The sequence below is a fragment of the Taurulus bubalis genome (genome assembly GCF_910589615.1).
Source record: "Taurulus bubalis genome assembly, chromosome: 3".
NCBI lineage: Eukaryota > Metazoa > Chordata > Actinopteri > Perciformes > Cottidae > Taurulus > Taurulus bubalis.
The window spans coordinates 21,956,121-21,978,929 of record NC_136591.1 but is presented as its reverse complement, the minus strand read 5'-3'; the positions used below and the strand labels follow the sequence as shown (position 1 = coordinate 21,978,929).

At 43.8% G+C, this 22,809-nt stretch overlaps 1 protein-coding gene across 1 annotated transcript in view; it reads left to right on the top strand.

The window, feature by feature from the left end:
• Positions 1-1,017: 1,017 nt before the first annotated feature.
• Positions 1,018-22,809, top strand: part of LOC306733749 (MAM domain-containing glycosylphosphatidylinositol anchor protein 2) — a gene marked incomplete at its 3' end in the record, with an annotated part of 170,422 nt that continues 148,630 nt past the window's right edge. The window contains exon 1 of the mRNA XM_079215043.1: positions 1,018-1,110. Coding sequence (XP_079071169.1) covers positions 1,038-1,110 — 73 coding nt within the window. The 5' untranslated portion in view covers positions 1,018-1,037. The remainder of the gene's footprint in view (positions 1,111-22,809) is intronic.

Sequence of the window (22,809 nt, the reverse complement as noted above, 5' to 3'; positions counted from 1 at the left end):
CTCATGCCTTGCCTGACGCTGAGCGAAGCCTCCCATACAGATGAGCGCTGGAAGCCACGCACCTCTTGACGTAGCCACAGACCGGCTGCGGTGCCACTCGGTCTCCGTAGCACGTATTGCGCAACGTGACTGATGCTCAACTGGCTCCGCGGCGGGGCACATCCGGCTCCCACCGTCGCGTGAATTTATCAGAAAAGTGGTCTCATAAAGCCGAGGCAGCGTTAGCAGGCATCGCCGAGGTGCTGTGGAGAAACCATCCGCCGGACTGGACCCTCCTCCCCCTCGCCATCGCCACCGGGAGAGACGAGCAGAGCGCGCGGCGTCGGGGTGCAGTCGTGATGTGACTGCGTGAGCGCACGAGCCTCCACTGTGGTTACTGGCAGCCCGACGACCAGCCTTTGCCTTTACAAGGTGACAACTGAACATTTGACAGTGTGTGCGCGCGCGTGTGCGTGTGTTTTTGTGAAGCATGAGGTGATGGCTTCGTTTGACAGCATGCAGTCAACGCAGCAGCTGCATCCGCGGAGCGAGCCCTGAACCACCGCTGGATAGAGAGGAGCGCGAAGTCCGCGGGTACCGAGCCTCCGTCCGCCTGTAGCCGACAGCCCCGCTGCGGCCCCTCGGTCTGCCGCCTCGGGGGTCTCCGCTAAAGTCCGGGGGACACACACGGTCGAACCAGCGCACCCTACCTGGAGCCGAGGAGACGTTGCTGTTTGTTTTAAGGCCGGGCTTTCTGCAGCCCGCTCCCCGCGCCTGCTTGCTTTTTTTTTTTTTTCTTCACCCCGCATCCTCCGCGGCGTGTCTCTGTGCCGCGAGCGCTTCCGCCTCCTGACTACATGCCAAGCGGACATCAAAACAATCTGACCGCCTGCCGCGGACGTACATACCTTCGCAGCGAATAAATACTGAGCCTAAAATCAATCGACGTGCGTGAATCGGAGCAGCGCCGCTGCCTATGCGCCTCACTCACGCACACCGCCCCGGAGAGGACTTCTTGCCATTGAGAGAGGAGGATATGCAGAGATTAACGTGAGAGGATGGATCTTATTATCTGTGTTTTGGGGCTGCTGGCGCTGGTCGTGGAGGGCATTCGCTGCCAAGGAGTGTACGGTGAGTGTGTGTGAACCACATCCGTTAATGACCTTGTGAAACAGTGGCCGCTCATACATCGCCACCCACCTTTTTGGACTCACAGGGTCCCGTGTTAGTATCACCTGGTGCAAAGGGTGCCAAACCAGGTCTGAATGTCATGACTGACTGAGTGAGAGGCTCCAAATGTTTTTTCAGCAACCCCTGAGGGTTATACAGCAGATCACGTGGGCAACCAATCATGCAAAGCCCCCCCCCCCTCTTTCTCATCCAATCCATCACTCATGATGGTCGGTGAGCAGGCTAAATTTAGTATGCATGCATTCAAGCGTTATGGCTGTGGACCCTTGGTCGCTTCTTCTTCAATGAAGCCTCTCAGACATGCGTATGTGGGATTTTGTTCATTAGCATTCACATGGTCGACGTGGCACGTTTGTTTTTTGAATGTCATCATGAGCTCTGTGATCTGTTGAGCGGTGGCATTTAGTGAGCTCAGTTATGAGTTATTTCCATGTGTGGTGGCCCAATGTGCCTACCTCTTCCTTATGTCTGTCTGTCTGAATCTCTCCCACACACACACACACACACACACACACACACACACACACACACACACACACACACACACACACACACACACACACACACAACAATGAGCACACATTATGTTCGTCCCTCTCTCTGTCTGCTTGTGCAACCAGTGACAGAGATGATGTCTCAAATTAATCGTCATCTTCTACAGCAGCAGCAGCAGCACTGTGAGGAGGGAAATGATGATTCATGTGCAGTAACATTGGGACGTGGAGGAAGCCTTGAGGTGCGCTGCCCTGACCTGTCGCTTACGGTCAAGTAGATGTGTGGGGTGGTGCGTTTCAGAGGCCGTTGCCAAGCATGAAAAAAAGGAGATATTTGTCGCCATGGTCACTCTGTGTGTGTGTGTGTTTGTGTGTGTGTGTGTGTGTGTGTGTGTGTGTGTGCGGATGATGTGGCAGTGAAAGGTTACCGGGAGCAGTGGCGCTGCCGCACCTGACCAACGATGCCCCATGCAGGATTTGATCTATTCTCTGCGGAGGAGGTGTATAATAAATCGCAGCGCACGTCAGGGCAGCTGTTGCATGACTGCTCATACATGTGCTCTCGTATTCCCACATTTCTCCTCACAACTGTTGCAGAGACATCTAAAAATCTTCAAACTGAGCACTCATTAGGCGATGTGAGATTTCTACATGGTTGTTGTTGGCTCCGGTTACCCGTTTAAGCCCGAGGGCATGACCTCGTCGACCCTTGATGTCTCAAGAAATCACTGCTTTCGCTGGATTCAATATCTGCGTCTTCTGAATCGGTCTCGTATACAAACATACATTCAGGGACGGGCATGACGGCAACCATCAAAACTGATCACACGATTGTCAGATCAAAGCTGCGGATCGTTGGCGTGAGCGTGCAAGATGAAGACGCAGGCTCATTAGAAAGAAATCATATCCCATAATGCGTGTGTGTGTGTGTGTGTGTGTGTGTGTGTGTGTGTGTGTGTGTGTGCGCGCGCGCTAGTGGGGCTTAAAGCAGCAGCAGAAGAGATGGGGGAGATGGAGCAGATGGAATTGTTAGAGCATTTATCGGTCTTTGTGTGTTTTGCATGTTGTGCAGCGTGAATTCTTTTTGAACACAGTTTTTTGGAACACAGTCAATATGTGTAGTAATGTCAGTGCTAAAAAAAAAAAATTCTGCAATTTTAACAATTATCCTGGACTGGAACCCCTGGCCCGCGGGCCGTATGTTTGACACCCCTGCTTTAAATGTTGAGGCGCCATTGTAAGTCCTGCATGTGCCTCCATGTTTAAAGTGCACTGCACATCTCCGGGGAGGTTGTCTGAATGAAAATTCAGTGGCCGGGTTCGAAGGTCAACGTTTATTATTGATAGTGGCAAAACATTAGCATGCATGTTGTATTGTCTCCCATTGTATCCACAAAAGGTTTTGACACAGTTGGTGGAATGGGAGTGTTGTGCACCACAGGTGAAAGAAAGTGTGTGTGTGATTGATTATGTGAGAGGATAATACATAACGGTGCCAAAAAAACTTTGAAGTAGGAGAGTTCCACATCCGGTCTTTACAGAGGGCAAGGCCTGAATTCTTCGCTCTGGTCATATCTTTGAAATCGAAGGTATTTAAAGTGCTGGATAGAACATTTTTTCACAGTCAAATCTATTTAAATAATAGCTTCTTTCACCGTTTTTTTCTTTTTCTTCTACCACCCGATTACATGTCTTATATTTTGTATTCAAAACCTCAGCTATCACTTTCCTTTCCCAGATTTTAAAATTGACTCAAGAGCAGATGAATAGGACAGTTTTGTGAAAAAATAATAATAATGTCAACGACTATTTTTTTATCCCCGAGCATCGACAAACGTCATCGCGGCCAACTAAATGGTGGAATGATGATGCGGTAATGAAGAAAACACATACTAGTGCGTTAAGTGGTGCTGCCAGAGTCATTAAAGAGGATTGATGAAAGCTAGTCATCCCTCCATGACTCCAGGCAACAGAGGGAGAAAAGAGAGACGCTACTAAAGTACATCTGCTCCACTCTTTATCCTCTGTCTTTTTTTAATTTTTTTATACCACCCTCCTTCCATCTTTTCTCATCACACACACACACACACACACACACACACACACACACACACACACACACACACACACACACACACACACATACACACACACACACACACACCCTCTACCAGGAGATTGCTCTATTATCTCAATCTGTGTGTTGCTCCAATAAGCCAGTGGCTGCTTGAAGCAAACCTAAAACGTGCTAAATATTCTCAATTTGGTAATTATTTGTAATGTTGCTGACAACCAAGCTGCCCTACATAATAATATCAAACGGCCACAATGGAGCGTGACACTTATGACAGCATGGCCATGTTTTTTGTGTGTTTTTTCCCCAGCCGGTTACCTAATCTGGAGATGTATCGCCTTCAGTATGTTCTCTTTGCATCAAAGTCAGTCGGCAACAACCTCCACGGGAAGTGCACATGCTCCTGATCTCATTTTGTGTTATACCCCTAAAGAGAACCCCTCTCTCTCTCTCTCTCTCTCTCTCTCTCTCTCTCTCTCTCTCTCTCTCTCTCTCTCTCTCTCTCTCTCTCTCTCTCTCTCTCTCTCTCCCCCTCCCTCCCCCTCCCTCTCCCCCCCTCTCTCTCTCCCCCTCCCTCTCTCTCCCCCTCTCTCCATCTCTCTCCATCTCTCTCCCTCCCTTGCATTGAAGTCCAAGCAATTTCTGGGGTTTCTTTTCATGAGCCCTGGTTCAGTCGCTTTGGCTTCTAAGCTATGCAAATGCATTCTGCCAGTGAAACTAAAGCCGTCTTTGTTGGTTCTCAGAGGCCTCCTCCACAGAGTCCTTCATCATTCCCTTGGATCGGGACCCTCACATTTCCCACCGTAATGAGACCACGGATAACTCTATCTCTTCTCCTTCCTACCTCCCTGCCCGTCTCTCTCTCTCTCGCTACTCTGCCTGTCTCTCTGTCTCTCTGTCTCTCTCCATCCCCCCCCCCCCCCCCCCCCGAGAGCAGCGGATGTCTACAGTGTACGCGAATCTATCAGAGGCAAATGAGGATATACAGCTGGGTATGGCGTAGAGGAAGTGATTTGTTGCAGTGGAAGAGACGAAGGGGCTTCAGATAACAGCAACTTAATCACACCGAATGTCAGATCTTTCAGGACAGAGTCCTCTGAGACGGGCTCTGCATATACACTGCAGAGACAATGTTTTGACTTGAAGTCTGGAGCCCTCCTGCTGTGCTCACTATTCACTGGATAAATCGTTCCCTGTTTTACTTTAATACTCTTAATACAATGTGATTAAGGTGACAGCTGTTTTTCACTGAACATCAGGTTTGCTCAAAGTTCAAATTTAAGGGTACTACACCAAATTAGTACAGGCATTTTCTTTTCTTTTTATGGTATACTTTAGGCAGCAGAGGCCAGGCTATCCTGATGTTTAGTCACCGCTGTATCAAACGCTGTATCCTACATTACCCGTAATGCAGCCAATAGCATAATTAAATTTGACCCTAACCGTCTGTTAAATGCCCACATCTTTCAGACTTCACACTCACATCTCTGGTAAGTCAAACCCCTATGACATCATCAGGGTTAATTTCTCACTCACCGAAGAAATTACAGTCAAACTATTTTCACAAGCTGAGTCATACTTGTCATGTGCAAAATTAGTGACGTGCCCTTTCAGTTTGAGCTCTGTGACTTCCTGTGTCGCTGTGAAGCAGAGGTTGTGATGCCTAGGTTTATGCGGGGTGCGTGTGTGTGTGTTTTTGTGTTGCTGGGTGACACTCTTCACTGGAAGGGTGCCACTCGCAGTTCGTGTTGTTTGGCAGTAGGCGAAAAGGAAAAGGGAACTGTGGACTTCATGGTTAACAGCAGTTTTAACAGCATTGTCAACTACTGCTATGTCGTCTGCAAGCGAAACAAGCAATTTCATTCCTACTTTCGTATGCATAGTTCAAAGCAAAGATGGAGTTGGCGCAGCGGTGAGCTGTGATACACGGAATATATTGTTCTTGATGGTTTGCATTCCAAAAAAAAAAAAGTATTATGTAGCTTTGGCTACTCTGCGAACAGCATGTGATACTCTTCCTCCTTCTGCGGTGAGGATTTGGATGAGTTCAGAAACACAATTTACCTTCGGATCATTCAAGGCCAAATCCCCACCGTGGACCAAAGAAGCTTATTGTAACCTGGCTGGCTGCTTCAACTGTTAAGCCCACATCCCCAAACCCTGAGCTACTTGCCCCGCTCTGTACAGTGCTGCGGACTGAAAGCTGCTGCTAATGATCTCGTAATCATTCATTCAGTAAGTCCTGTTCTGGTACACGACTAGACCGCCCTTATGCCCCCTTGTTTATTTAGAATCAAACGCAATTCTGTACTTGAAATAAAAGTCTGGTAACTGATATTTTTTCCTCTGTCTTGTGACAGTCTGAAGTGGTCATTAAAAACATGATTCAAATCTTAAATGTCAACCTGGGTCCCGTTGATATTACCTTGTACAGCAGCAAGATTTTAATCTGTCGTGATTTCATTTCATGTAATAGTGTTAATTTCCTCATGTTGCCGGAGACGTGGTCCAACCTGAATAAATTAAAGCTACAACGTATTGCTTTAAAGGAAAGGTCTGTAGCATTTAGGGCGATATATTGGCAGAAATAGAATATAACATGAATAAGTACATTTCATTTAGTGTAGAATGAGCTGTTTATTCTACACTGCCATGTTTCTACAGTAGCCCAGAAAGAACAAATCATACATTGGCTCTGGAAAGGGCCATTCACGTTTACGCGTCAGCCACCCTAGTTTTCATGCTTTGCACACGGGAAATATTCCAGTTGGTTGATATCTGCATTCTCAGCGCTGGATAGATAGATAGATAGATAGATAGATAGATAGATACTTTTTTAATCCCCAAGGAGAAATGTGTTGTCGTAGTAGTGCCTTACAATTTACAGCTTACAGATACAAATAAGCACACAAGATAAAATATATAAAGAAGCAACAGGGATGAAAGATATATACATAATACAATTTAAATAAAGTAATATATATATATATATGTATATATATATATATATATATATATATATATATATATATATATATATATATATATATATATACATATATACACACACAAATACAATACAAATAACTGGAATGAAATATATGTAGAGCTGCAGAGTGTATTCATTAATTTAGCAAATTAAATGTAAACAATAGACTGCAAAATGCAAAGTATGTATGTGAAGTGTGTGAAGTGTAATAAGCATACACGTGCACAGTGATAATTAATCCACAGAGGATCTAGCAAGACTGACTTATTATAAAGTCGTATTGCCGCCAAATCCTAAACACTGTGTCTTCAAGAAGCCCAAATGGCCAATGCTATTGTTGCAGTGGTAGTAGGACTCATGGATCATACAGATTATTGGGATGAGACTCCTATTTTCTGTTGCCATTGTCATGAAAATAAATAAACACAAGAGCATGAATAAGAACATTTTCATCCTGTTGTTGTTGGTGTTGTTGGCTGTGTCCAGTAGCCTCGTGTTTTTCCTGAAGATGTCCTAACGCTGGAGTGGATACATTTGACCACCATAAAGAACACTGTTATGCTTGAAAGATGAAACATTAGTAACAAGGGCATCTTGTTGGTCTCGGGGGCAAAGCCGTTGGTTCAAGCCCCGCCAGGGACCTTAGTAATGTCTCATCCCACACATTTCACCCTCTCCTTTATTTCCAGTCTGATCTGTACTGCATAAATACAAATCTAATGAAGAAAAATCAACCAAGAAAATGGCAGTAGCATAAGTTGCTCACAAAAGACTGTAATTCACAGCCACAGCATTATCATCATGGCATAGACTGTACTTAATAGGTGCTGATTCACATCCACTGAGAGCTTATTCTAAATATGCACTCTATACTTGCATGAATCCTATGAATTTCAGTTCTGAAACTGACAAAATTAGTTTTCTTAATTAAGAGTAAAGGTGAGGCAGTGCAGCTGTTTAGTTGAATCAATAATACATCAATGCATCATATTTCATGAAGTCATGCATTATCTTAAAGCTTCCACCCAATGGTCCACCCACACATGTGCGTCCACTTATGTTACCTAATTAGCACTGAGTTTGAGCGTCAACTCCCTCACCCTTTCGTTGATTCTGTTGTGTTGTTTAGGGCGGTGGCAGGTTACCCTGTTACCCTGTGACGACCCCCATTGGGGCACAGAGTTGGGTGAGGTCATGTAATTCCCAGCATAGCTCCACCCAAAGCACCTGGTGAGCTTTAATTAGTCGAAGTAGCCTAATTGAAAACACCTGTTTGCAAACTAACTAGTAGCTACAGCTGTCAGAGGATTGTAGTGGAGTAACAAGTACACATTGTGAAGTAGATGGAAATACTGGAATGGAATTACTCAAGTAAAGTAATAGTACCTGAAAACTGTACTTAAGTACGTTACTTGATTGAATGTACTTTGTGTGGTTTACAGAATACAAAAACTAACCAGGAGAGAGGCCTGGCTGATAAAGTAAAGGGGCCAAAACTCAATTAAACACCTTATTATAGCGCCACCACATGGTCAATCAGTGCACATTTTGCTGCAGGGGTAGATTTGTTTGGGGAGATCTCCACCTCTGCGGAAACTCGGAGAGTTACAGTTCGGAGGTAAAGACTTCGTTGAAACAATTAGCATTGTAATTAAAAAAGTATAAACCCGAGGCTTAGGTATTATCCCCTTAGCAGAGTCGGAGCTCTGCTTTGTGTGTCAGCTTAACATTTCCTGCCATTTTTAACCAACAACCCATAGTTAAGTCATGCATTTATTAACATCTCATCATATATACGCTGTGTAGCGACTTACTGGATGTTTTTTGGTTGATCCCACAGCCCTGTGACCCTCCATTTATTCTAGCAGACATTCATGCTTTAATTATGTCTCGCCTATTACATGCATGAAAGTCTGGCCCGCTTGTAAATATTTTATATGACTGTATGTGATTGGATGGACAAGACCTGGATGCAGAGAGCGAGGCATGCAGCTCTATGTGCTGCATGCCGATAAGAGCAGACCAGAATCCCTTTAGCTAGGTTTTTAATTTGTGCACAAAGAGAAGAAAGAGGTACATTTATGATTTATGCTTTTAGAGGCTGAGAGCGACTGAGGCTTATGTCCTTTTACCTGGTTTATAGCTGATTTAATGTCATGTTAATTAATGCAAGACTTAACTGTGTGTTAAAATTCATTTTGTTATGTGATTATTCATAAAGTGTTATATCATGGCATAAACTTGATCATTTATTAAAATTAAGCTACTCTTATATAAGCCATTAATACGTGCATTAGATCTTGATGAGTCATGCATTAATTTTGCATTTAAAAAACGTCAGTTGTATACCTTCATAGAGTGTCACACATTCTTAATCAACGGCAGGATTAGCTGCTGAGATGGATCCTTTTAAGTGTCTGTGGTGTGTTTCCGTATATGGAGTTATCATTTCCATGATTGGCATCAATTCAAATCACAGAGAATTATACATGCTAGCCAGCTTCAAAGTGACGCAAGTGATGAAAGAGGCTCGTTGAATATGAATGTCTCCTCCTGTCTTCCCCTTGCGCGTTTCAGTCAAATGAATTGTCTTTGTTAAACCAAACTGGCAGGACCTGCATTTACACACATAAAGTACAAATTACTTGGCAATCCCAATAGGTAGCTGACAGGAGCAACAGGGTGTGCCTTTTAGCGGCACCGCGGAGGACGTAAAGTCAAAGGAAAAGGGAGCGGATTGGTACGTTTTGGCACCCGCAAGAGGCTAATGCCAACCTTCAACTATGTCACTTCAGCCCACACAGGCATCCTAAGTGCTGATCCTGTGAAGTGATGTCTGTTGTCATGGTGACAGTATGTGAGCCTTGCATCGCACGTCCTCCGACTTCCCTGTTTCCTCCCTCCCTCGCTCCTCCCCTCCCTCCCTCCCTCCATCCCCTCGCTGCCTACCAACTCGCTCATTCTCTCCTTCCCCTCACATGCCAGGAAATCAATCGCTGAAACAAATGTGAAGTGATTGCAGAAACGAAAGCTCCTTGCAGCAGCCGTACAATTGTGCGAGAGAGCAGATGAGATTGCTGTAAAAAAGGGGGAGGAGGAGAGGGATGCATGTAGAAGGTTTCGGGGTGGGGGGGCTGAGTGTGTCTCTTCACAAATCACCACCATTTCACAGCGTTGAGGCAACTGCAGGAAGAGGCCTACTTATCTTCGTAGCGAGTGATGGTTAAGCTTCTCTGACAAGCAGGGACAGTGGCGAAGTAAGTATGTTGACAATGACGCCCTCAGTCGTCCCCGGCTCCTAAACGAAACAGGCAGCCAGCAGGGGAGTCACACATTGGCCCCTGGATAAGACTACCGTCACATCAATAACTTCCACCCACCCAAAACAAACACACACGTACACACACACACACACAAACACACACACACACACACACACACACACACACACACGTATCCATGCTGCCCCCCCCCCCCCCCCCCCATCTCTCACATCTAGTCATTCATCCCCCTGCTGGCAAAAGGAAAGCTGAATCTCTTGAGTTGTGCTGTGGCTCTGCAGAGGCACTGTGAAATTTCAACACAGATGAACAGGCAGTTTGTGTGTGTGCGTGTGTGTGGTTGGAAGCCTGATAACTCATTTTCTGTGTGCGTGCATGCTTTTTCATCTATCTAGGGCAATACTTTGCTGAGATATTAATTTAGCAATGTGCATTCAAACACCAGCCCTGCTGAACGAGACGCATCGCGCTGAACGCGCCTCAAAGTGCTTTCCAACATGTGATGCAGTCATTACGTGCATTTTTACACTCACTAAACCTCCTACCCTTTCTAAATGGTTATCTTTCTGTCTGCTGAGCCTTTTTTCTGCTTCTTCTTCTTCTTCTTCTTCTTCTTCTTCTTCTTCTTCTTCTTCTTCTTCTTCTTCTTCTTCTTCTTCTATTATTTGGCTTTCCGTGTATCCCTCAATAGTCTCTAAAAACCTCATTCTTCTAACAGAAATTCACATTGTAGTAGTTAATCTCTTTAGCGTCATGGTCTCTTCATCTCTCCGCCAGACACAGTATATCCCAGAGGCTGATACACCCATGGGGATAACCTCAAGCCGTGTACTGTCAAGTTAATGGCTTCCTATGGCAAAGCAAGCGGAGTTCTCTTGAATAGGCGAAGCACTTCTCCACTGAAAGTTCAGTAAGTGGAGAAAGAAATCTTTGGGCGAGATTGAGTGCAGATGTTGGCGTTCTAGCCCCGGTTATGATTGTCTGCCGTCTCCCTCGTCTTCATTCGGGCTTCTGCAGCAAAAGCAGTACCTGGAGTTATATTTGCGCACTGTTAAGTGTGTAGGAGTTTCTTCAACGAAGTGGCCGCAATACACCGATAACAGTCACAATTCAAAATGAAGGAAACAACTTTTCAGCAGTGCTTACTAAGTGTCCTCAAAGGGTGCATCGCCTTAGAAATTCTTCAGTTATTAGCAGTCTAATCTGACCCGTGGCCCGGTCTATATGTGTCTGCAAAGCATGACGTTTGCAGACACATACTGTATAGACTTCTTTTTTTGGAGGCCTTCTTCCCCGCCACAAACGGCTCAAGCCACGCTTTTCGCCTTCAATGAAATTCTCTCTGGATTTGGTTCACTCTCCCCTGGCCGAAACAAAAGGCTGGCATGGGTTTCTTTTTTAGCTATGAGCCAGTCACTTTTATTTAATTTTCATTCAGATGTTTTATTTTCTAACGGACAAATCAGATCGTTACAACGGCACGCGTAACAGGAGCTTCACCAAATGAAGGCTTTCCATGTTGGACTCAATTGAAATGACTGATTAACTCAAGAGTTGCTGTTCCATAAGCAAATTGTATTATGTGCAGCATGCGATCTGGTCGGAAATCTGAAGCTTTTCCGTAATTAATTTTCCGTTTATCATATTTTGTCATACTCTGTGTGATGCAGTGAGTTAAGAACATTTGTGTCAGAACAAAAAAGGTGTGATACATATATATATATATATATATATATATATATATATATATATATATATATAAAACTGTGAGATTCAGTGAAAAGCATCGGTCAATGATGCAACACTTTTTCATTTTTTTTATGTTCCAGGACAAAAAACTCACACGCATCTACATGTGCAGACAGGAAGACGCACACTTGGCAGTCCTCTTTTTACTCGTCTTTCATGTCATTTAGATGTATTTCATCTGAAGATGAGTGAAGCCTGAAGCAGGCCTCCCGAAAGGCCACATTCACAGCTCCAGATGACCTCCTGTCCCCTTTTCAGTATTTCTGCATCTCCTTATTTCCCCTCCCGTTTTATTTCCATGAGCCCTCATATTGCCTTTTTCCTTGCACGCAATATTATTTCTCCTTTCGGTACCAAATGCCTCCAAGAGTTATGACTGTGCAGTTAAGGCATCTTCATAATATGGAATGGGCGGGTTGGCCTTTCCGGTGACCCTTCATTGCCGTGATTACCTTGAAAAGGTTGCTAAAATATGTAAGTTAGAGCAGAGTTTGTCCACTCTTAGGTTATAACCAAAAGTCTCTGTGCTGAGCAGAAAACAGTCGGACTCTCCATTTTATCATCCAAGCTCAACGGGGGAGGTTGATTGTGTGAAGCTGCAGGTCAATAGTCGATCTATAGCTGATTGTTTGGGGACTGCTGGGCCAGTCCATGATAGCACCAGCATTTACTCACTGTATACATACATAAAGCATCAATATGTCAGGGCTGTACTCTGGGTTGACACTTGCATGTGAAAGAAAGAAAGAAGAACATGATCTGTAGTTTAACAAATGATTTTGAACAAAGAGACTAAAACATGAAAGTGAACGTAAGATGCCAATTTTAGTAAACACTTTAATCAAAATTAATTTAAATACCCATTTTAGGGTTTGAACTAGTCATATTTGTATATTTACCAAATGTGGAGTCATTTTCTCTGTCGCGGCACAGATGATTTACAAATACGCAGCTATCAGAGATTTGTCAGTTTCAATAAAAGAGAAGTGGGGCTCCGGGCCATTTCGCCAAGTTATTAAAAGAAATGACAAATCTCACTATAATTAAAAATGTATCACAAAATCGATTTCGTAGTAACGTCTGGTGAAGTGTGATTTCCCATTGGCCTTCGGGGCCCCCGTTTTAAGAAGAGAGGAAATATTAAAGTTATTAACCTGTGTGGGTCGAAGTAAAAAAAATGAATGCATTAATTCCAGGATGTTGTGTTTTAAATGAGTTTGGCTTGGTGGGTCTACGTGCTCGGTGTGCTGATGTGGCACCATGTAGTTATTAAAGTTGTGTTGGTGGGGATATGAAAGCTTCTGCCACAGAATAGAGGACTTCAAAACCGCTTTGAAATGCACCAATAAACCTCAACATATTAGTGGATCCTCAGGTTCTCTTGGCTCATCAGAAGAGCATGCAAATCCAGTAATAGCTTCACTGAATGCATTAATAATCCTCTCCAAAGAGGTGGAACCTGGGTGGTGTTTCCATATTGCTATCCATATTTATATCATAAGCCACATATCAACACATGCTGATAATATTCATGAATTCTGGAGCAACCGATCCAGCAGAAGCATTCAGCTGGGCCCCCTCTGCTGCGGTGAGAGCATCCTGCAGTGGTTGTCTTACATGTTGCGTGTGTGCGTGGGGGCCCATGTGTGTGTGTCTGTCTGTTTGTGTGCGCTTTCCCCCGTGGATTTCTGTGATGCTACCGTGGTAATTGGATGTGTGGCGCCCACCAAAAATCCCCTTCAGCCCTGGGCAAGCGCTCTTTCAATCCCAGCATGCCTCTGTGGAATGCACAACCCAAAGTGAGGCTTATTCTTTCAACTGGCAAACATCAAATGGTTGCCTGTTCTCTCCACCACAGCCTCCGTCTCTCTGTGCTCCGCTGTAGCATCAGAGGGAAAGCCCATTAACATGTAATGACATGACCGTACACATGTCGAAAGGGGGAAAAAAACATCCAGCTGTTCACCACGGTGAATAACTGTTGATTTTTCAGTGACAATTGTTTGGGGGAGAATTCGGGAACTCATTGTTCTCTCGTGGAGCGGTTATACAGCTCAGGGGCAGGTGCTGAAAAGTATCAAGAGTGTTAAATTACCCCTTATGGGTGGAGATGCACCTAAAGCCTGGCATAGTGTTGAGTTTTACGCAGTCTGAATTTAATTAACGTTGGCGTGGCTGTTTGGGAATCACGAACAGCCACGGCAAAACTTTCATCATGGAAGAAAAATGGCTGCAAGCTGACAAGCAACATTAGCATGTACATAACCAGGAGAATCGGCAATTAACTGATTTGTATAGCGTTACATTACCATACTGAATATCCATTTGGCAATGAGCTGCTGTGTTTGTGAAGTGGTGCCACGGCTTTAGTTGCTATATTCTAGAGCTGCCACTGCATTTATTAGTATTATCTATCAATCTGTGGTTTTTATTGATTGTTTAGTCTATTTAAGTCTAAATTGTCAGGAAATAATGTAAAATGGCAGGACAATTACCCAGAGCCATGTTAGATGTATTCAGTCAAAAGGCTGCAACTTAACAGTTTTTCTTTTCATTGTTGATTAATCTGTCAAAGACTTTTTAAATAGATCGATTTATCCTTTTAAATGTCACAAAAGTGTGTGAGAGGCTTGTTTTGTCCCACCAACAACCCACGACCCCAGAGATATTCTGCCTTCCCTATAGTTTGAATTCCAAAAACATTTAGGTTACAACAATATATTATATAGTCGCAACAAGTTGCCACAGAGATCCGGTTCAAATACCGTAAAGGTATGCACACACCAGAGCCAGCGTTCTTATGCAACTTAAATCTCAATCCCCGTCAGTTCCACCCGGTTACAATATTTAAGTAGGAAACAGCAGTAACTCTTCACATTTGAGCCATAGGAATCTGCAATTTTACATTTGTGCTTGATAAAGGACTCAAAAGATTGTCAAAGTTGTTGCCGATTCACTTTGAATCAGGCAATGACAAATCTTCATATTTTGGAAGTTGAATACTTTTTGGCATGGCAATGTCGGCCTGTTGGTCAGTCCGTCAGCCACCTTGATTCAGACTGATCTAGCAGAGCAAATTTTCCATCTGTTCGGTTTGGTTTCTAACAGAATACCTGCAAACAGATGACGTTCCCGTTAGCCTCAACTGCACTTTAACCTTTGTGTAGAAACTGACAAATGCTAATGTGCTAACACGTGACCCCAACATGGTTGACGTCCTAGCGGCTTAGCATCAACACGTCGGGCTTTGTGAGTGCGCTAGCATTCTAATGTTAGCATTTAGCTCCGAGCAGCTCTGTGAGTCGTATAGCCTCAGAACCGCTGCCTGATTGTAGACCATTAGTCTTGTTACTTAAAAAAGTGAAATAAATTATGAATCAATTACCGACATTTTTTTTACTCTACATTTTTTTCTTCTTTTTTTGTCATTGAGCATTACAATAATCTTCTTCTGCTCCAATAGTCATTTATTCCCTGAAAAGCACCATGACCTCTTTTAAGTCACACGTCTTTTTTCTTCTTAGCAGCAGTTGCTAATCCCCAGTGCAATGCAGATGTAATGTGTGACATCTCTAGACATCTCTAGGGCTAGTTCTTTTTATTTTTTTTATTTTAACTCGAAGCCTTATTAATAATGCATGACAAAGAAAGGGTCAGAATAAGGTTTCTTACTTAAGAGGATGCCTTGTTTTGGAAATTTGATCCTAACCGTGGGTGAGTATTAAGTCTTCACAGAGATATACCTCAAAGCATGCGGCCAGAATATGAACACAAACACATGGACACGCGGCGGACCACGTCTCATTGAAACTATCATGATTTCTCTAGCTGCCAGTGTCTGACATGTGTATGTGTCAATGTTTGTGTGGTTTGAAATGTGTGTGTCTGCCGGCATTTGTGTGCGTTTGATGCTGCAGGCTCTCTCATTCCGGTGGTCTTACCTCCCGCTGAAATACACACACACACACACACACACACACACACACACACACACACCACAATGGGCAGAACGAGAGGGAGGAGGAAGAATACTTTCCTTTCCTCTCCCTTCCTCTCCTGTTTATCTCCCTTGATTCCTCACTGGATATTTCCGTGACCTTGTTTTTGAAGTTGCGTAATGCGCTGCTGGAGGTTTGGGTGGAGGGCAGAGGGGTGTGGAGGCAGCGGGGGTGGAGGCAGGACACTGATCTAAACTGTGATGACAGCTTCGGCTCTCTCCCTCTCACCTCCTCCACGCTCTTGAGGGGAGGTGAGAGTCTGGCGACAGAGAAAGAAACCTTAAAGACAGCAGGGGATTTGGTCATCGCCTCAAACACGCTTTACGGGGATGTGAGTGAATAAAAGAGCACTCTCTGAACCGTGCAGTTCATTCACACGGAGACGGGTCACACTTTGCTCTCTGCTCCTGTATGTTTCACTCCCCTGCTTCCTCTCACACAGACGCATGCAGGCAGAACAAGAGGGAGAAGGCCTCTGACTCATTTATTTCGCCATTAAGTGGCTTGTTGTACATGCTACGAGGCTATTTCTACTGCAGCGGAAGTGGGAGGCAGCCATGATGATAACGTCATTAAAACGGCAAAAGGTGAACAGCAGTGGGAGTTACTCACTGGCTTGTCTGATGACATAATGTGCTAAAACTCATTAACTCATGGCATAGACTTGCTCTGCTGCACTGCTTTTTGAAAGATGCTTGATATTGGATGCTGTATGGAAGCAATAGGAATAAAGCCCTTATTAGCATGCACATTCATGAAATACTGTCTCTTTATTAGTCATTATAAAGCACTTATTAATGCCTTATTCTGCATGACCATATACTACAATAAGAATTGGTTTCCTTTGCCAATTTATAGCATTTTTTTCCCCACTCTGTATCCGATAATTTATACAACTATTGTTGGTAAAAGCCCTCCATAGCTATGCTTACTGCTCAATATCTCCAACATCAAATCAACATTTTTTTGTTTGTTTATTTTGTCTGAAGTTCAGCTCTATTTATGTTTTTACTGTCTCGTATCGACTTTCCTTCTTTCCCTGCCTCTTGGCCAGGTCGTCATTGTAAAGGAGAATTGGTTACATACATATTTTCTTATGTAAAATTACAAGAGTAGCGTCCAGATAACCCTGAGTATGTTCCCCATTGTAAAGTGGTCTTGCTCATAACTAACTCACTCGACCCATATGAACCCAGGTCCCCCTTCCTCAAGTTAATGCACAGTTTATATTCCCATTCAGTGGTAGAAGCACACAATCAGCACGAGTAGAATCCCTGAATAAACTCGATAATAAACTCTTTCAATAGATATGTTCGAGTGGTCCATTAATAAAGATGTTATTTCTACTCGTGCCGTCTTTGTTCTTCTCCCGCTGAATTGGAATTGGACCAGCGCATCCTAATAGCCCTCCATCACTAAAGAAGAACATCTTCAAATGCTGTAAGAAAAGATAAAGAAGCAAATCAATGGGCCGTATTCTCAACTTGAAAAAGTAAACCGCTGTTGGTAATCATGGGTATTCAGGAGTACAAAAAGGCTATTGTTGCACATGTTGCACTGCAGAGCTTTTACAACTTATTTAAGTCAAATCAACAGCCTTCGAGATCAAGAGTTCGAGCTCTTGTGTTTTTCTTTGCTGCATTTTAATGGATTCATTTGCTTTCGAAATTCCTCATACAATGTTCTATATATTATATTTCAAGTTTGTATCTGGATGAGTGCTCTTAATGCACCCGCATCATCGGCTGACATTACCCCATTGATAACATCAGTATGTCATCATGCGTGCTAATACGTGACCGCTGTGTGCTCTGCATGTTTTATTGGTTTACGGGGGAATGTTGTTGAATCTATTTACATAATGGAAGGTCTTTTACGGCGGCTTTCATTGGAGGCATCTCCCCATCGAACAGAGGTCAACTGGTCCTCTGCCTCCACCGCGTCATGTACCACAATAAAACAGGAGGACATTTAAGGTTATTGCATATCAACTTTGATTTTACATCCAATCATTCAATCATGTATCGGGGTTGCGTGTCAAAAGTGATGCATTGTGGTTGAGTTTTACCGAGCTCGGGAGCTTTTGGTATATGCTGTGCCGTCACTTGAATAATGAGACGCTCGTCGTGGCGACCCGTAAACAAAGTCCAGGATCCAACAGTGCTCTCCTCATTTGTTGGTTTCACCGCAGGGTGCCAGCTCTTTAAAGAGAAAGAAATCTTCCTGCGGGATAAAGGGCACATGGAGCTCACTTAAGAGGACCCTGCCTTGTTCTTTTGCTTGTTTGCAGGCTTCCAGTGCAAAAATATGGATGGACGGAAAAAAAGCAGCACAGGAGGGAAATTTTTAATGAGGGAATTTATTTATTTTTGTTCGTGGCTGCACATGATTCTCAGCAGTGGATATATTATGCAGAAGGGTAAAAAGTAAATTTCCTCAACAACTTGCTCCATCATATGACCGCTCAATTTACATACGTAAAGAGAAGAAAGGAGATTCTCTATCAGCCCGGTGTTTATCTTCCTGAATCTGGGGCTTATTTCCTCCTCCTGGTTGGCTTTACTTCCTCTATCATTTCCTGTTTCTTCTTTTTTTTTTATCATCCCAAAGCCAAAGTGCACAATGTAAGCAATGGCTCCTTTGACTGGGATTCTGATGGAAAGTATTAGCGAGCGTGTAGAGGAGAGGGGGCTCAGCAGGGAGAAGATTAAATTATCTCCTTTGAAGGTGTGCTGGTGCTTTCATGAGACAGAGGCCATTATTAATATGCAGTGACACATGCATACATCCAAAATGATCCTGGGTGCTTCGTCATGGATCATAAAATTCCCCAAGGTGCCTTTCGCTCATCGCATACTGAGAGACGCCACCACATCTCGTATGAATCATTGCGGCGGCGTTAGGATATATGGGAAGATGGCACGAGAGACAGACAAGGGGGAAAATGGCTCTTGTGTTTTATTAGATTGCCCGGAAAAAATTATATTAGTCTTGAGCAGTTTGACTCCATGGCAGGCCGCTATGGCGCCCTGTCCACGGGTGACGGGAGGGCCAGAGAACAGATTGTGGGGTTTGCGTGGCTATCAAAAGGTTAAATGGGTCATGTAAGCTCCTGTCAGTCTAGAGCACGGCAATTTCATCGTTTGATTTGTTGCTGGCACTTAAAGTTGAACTTTTGTCTCAAGCACTGTGTGCTGAAGTGGACTTTATATATTGTGTATTGCGTTCGACAGATATGGTATGGCCTGCTGTTTTATAGTCATTCTAATGAGCTAAAGGCAGCCAGGTTTAACCGTCGAGGCAGCAAGATAATACCAGCCTGGGATCTCGGCTCTTAACCTCCTGATGGCTCCAAAAAAGCACCTTTCCAATGCAGCGCTCACTATATTCTTCTCATGTTTAACTCCTCCGAATAAGTTACGCCCACATCATGCTCATTACACGTCTGGATGGAGGCGTCATGCAGACAGAGAGGTTACACACATCCATGGAGCAAATGGTCATCGACTGTGTAATTGGAATTTCTACCCTTTTATTCCCTGACTCTGCCTCAACCCCCACTCCCGCCCAGTAGATAGCCCAAATGAGCTGTCGTCCATGATTGATTTTCACATTTCAGGAATGCCTACTTTGACTAAGCACTGACTATTGGAGGAGCTCCGTCATGCCTGTGGCATGGCGTGGGCCTATAGTACGGAGCAGGAAACGGTTTGGTTTGGGCGCTCTCGAGCATAACATGTAATGTACATGCAAATAGGAACACATTCCGTTACGTGCATGGCAATAAACTGTAATGCACAAGGCAATAAAAGCCTTTATGATGTGCAAACTTAGCAGACTGCACAATTCTCCTGCTGGAAGAGCTGCTGTTGAGATGGCAGCTCTGAACGGTTCACAGCTGTGTTTGAGATGTCTTTACATGGTTGACTTTTATGTGTTTATGGCGCAGCATGCAACTGTATGTGTAAGAACTAATATGTAATCTGCTGACAACACAATTAGAAGCCTCTCATTGTGTGGCTATACGCACCAACACTGCATTAAACTTCATTCATCTGGTCTCAGTTTCGCTAAAGGATTTTTAGCTGCATACAGACGTTTTTATGAGTCATTCTGGTTGCTTCTTAGTTGGTCTTTCAATTCCAAAAACTTCAAAAAACATTTATTATGTATGTGACATTGTTGGCCGCATGCCTAATTGGTGAAACAGAGGTCTGCCTTGCAGGGAAAGACTTGCCTTCTGGGGTAGGAGGAGTTTTTATTATTATTATTGCAACGTTTCACCTGTGAACTGTGAAATGATTATCGTCTCTAATGAGCAGCTGGTCAGTGGGTGGAGCATGTTGGGGTTCGGCCGTGATAGGCCAGTCTCTTCTTTCCATGGCTCCTCTTCATCTCAGATCCTGCGTGCTTCAACGCCACGACGGTTGGAGATAATCAAACAAACATGTGTTTACTTTTTGATAAATTGCATAATTCTTCTCCGCTGGGCTTGACCGAGGGCGGCAGATAGTTCAGCCATCTCATTCGCACCATTCAACTATTGTTTGGTGATATTCAAGCACTTCATTGGACATCTGATATTTCGATTCATACAAATCTGATGAAATGAAATCCCGTTGTAATTATTATGCCCCACATTTCATCTCTGTCTCACCAACTGATATGTCTGGTAGCAGCTACAGGTGCTCGGCCATGCGTGGCAATTCTAAACTTTGAGTAACAACAGTCCAACACCAGACCTCCCATTCGACCCTTTAGGCTCCCCGACTGGACATTGATTTACTCCCTCTGTTTTCTCCCGGGTGGATGCTCAGGGCAAAGGCACTTATTTCAATTACAGCGTGAAATGGAGTGAATCCAAAAATGTGATTCTCCACGGCAGATACTCTCATGCCTTCACACGCCGCCCGCCCACGCACATGCCCAGGTACACACGTGCAGACACATATTTAGAGCCGCGGGGTGACGTAGCACAATCAGGCACAGTTTACCGTGTGTGAAATGAACAAAACGGACATATGCTCCTCCTGCAGTGGGTTGGTTTGCTTAACATGTGACGTTCTTCCCCATGGGCCAAACAAAAGAGATCCTGTTCCTCTCTGTAAGAGTGCACTCTGTTCTCTGGGTATAAGACTGAATGATGTAGCCGAGTGAAATCGGTAGTTTTCTCATTCACACTGTAGACTGCCGTTAATTATAATGATGGGGGAAAAAATCTAGACGGAGACGTTCAACAAACGTGTAGAAACGCCCCCCAAAAAAGCTTTTAATCAAATTGCAACGTCTGCTTCATACATTCTAGGATGCATAACTGTCCCAACACAAAGGTAGCTAGACACATCAGCTCCATATACTTTAAGTGTCCCGTGTGAGTGGATATGCAGAACTCTGAGGACATGACTTTAAACCGAGAGAGAGAGAGAGAGAGAGAGAGAGAGAGAGAGAGAGAGAGAGAGAGAGAGAGAGAGCGCCTTCCCGGCTACTTGCTTCCTGAGGCCCTGGAGGTGTCTGTCATGGCCTGCGGGGCAAAGTCCTGCATTATGAATGCACGAGCGGAGGTCAGGGACAACGAATCAGAATATGGTTTTTGCCAGCAGGGACCCTGAGGGGCCACTTTAATGACCCATAACCAGATACTGTTTCTACGGGGAGGGGGGATGCTCTAGGATGGTGCAAAGATTAGTGGGTGAAAGATTTTTCTTTTGCGACATCTGGATGACAGAGACTTAATTGATTTTCCAACAAGTCTGATCTGTATTGTGATCAGTTATATTGTATGCAATTTAGGATAAAGGAGAAAAGCAGCTTTGATTTAGAGCTGTAAATAACACCTTAGATTGAATGATCATAAATCAAAGGCTCTTAATTGGTACTGAAATAATCCAGCATCACCTCTTTGTTCTTACTTCAATGATTTAAGTGGCCCAGACCTTCTTTGCCAAAAATAAAATGTAACTGCTGAAGGATATGAATCGTTTCATGGGTGTGATCTAATGTCCCAGGGAGGCCTGCTGTCATTTGTAATATATAGAAAGTTGCAGACTTGCCAGCAATTTTACACTTATCTCATCTGTAACACGGCCTTATGTCTTTCCTCCGCTCCCCTGATGTTTAGATTAATGTGAAAAATTTAAGAAAACAAAGGGTAGTTCAAATCAGCAAGAGTGACACAAGCACACGCAACAGTAGAAGAACCAGAGGAGGGAGAGAGGGAGAGAGGGAGAGGGAGAGAGAGAGAGAGAGAGATGACAAGGAGAACCTTTTATTTTAGGATTTGATGCAAAGACTCACATCATTACATCATCAGTACATCATTTGAACTAGCCATGATTACCTTCACAAATGTTTAGTTTAACAGCTGACCGCGGAGCATCCCCCCCCCTGCAGCGGTGCACCACACAGAAGGCTGAAGGCAGAAGAGAAGGCTGAAGGCAGCAGGCAGACAACTGAGCAACACAGGAGCTGGGCAATACGAAAATAAGCTAATAGGGACAAATAATTATAATACATGTAGTGTATTTATGAAAAACAATACAATTCTAAAATAGCTATAACTTTTAATTATAACATTTCTTTTTTTATTAAAATGTAAACTTTGTGATTCTGTTTAGGCCAGCACTTCGGCAGGCAGCAAAATATATTGTTCACCGCTCACCAGTGAGGGCGCAGCGGTCGGAGCTACTTACGTGACATGGTTATAAGTTTAGTCATGGTTATAACTTTATAACAACAATTATAATACAAGTAGATCAAATCAAGCATTCTGATTGGTTGAGAGTGAGTCACGAGGTGTAGTTTATTCAGCCATAAAGTACTGTACAGCCTGTTTACATTTAGAGCGTTCCATATTAGTGCGCACTAAAAAATAACAGCTAGATTTAAATTGCGCAACCGTTAGTTGTCATTTCAAGCTTGACAGTTACCAAACATGTTTGTGTAAACTTTGATATTGTAATGTCCGCAGTAACGACTCGCAGACATTGGTTTCCTTAACTTGCAGGTGTATTGCTTGAGTGTTCACAGTATTGCAACGGGGCTCTTAACAGTAACG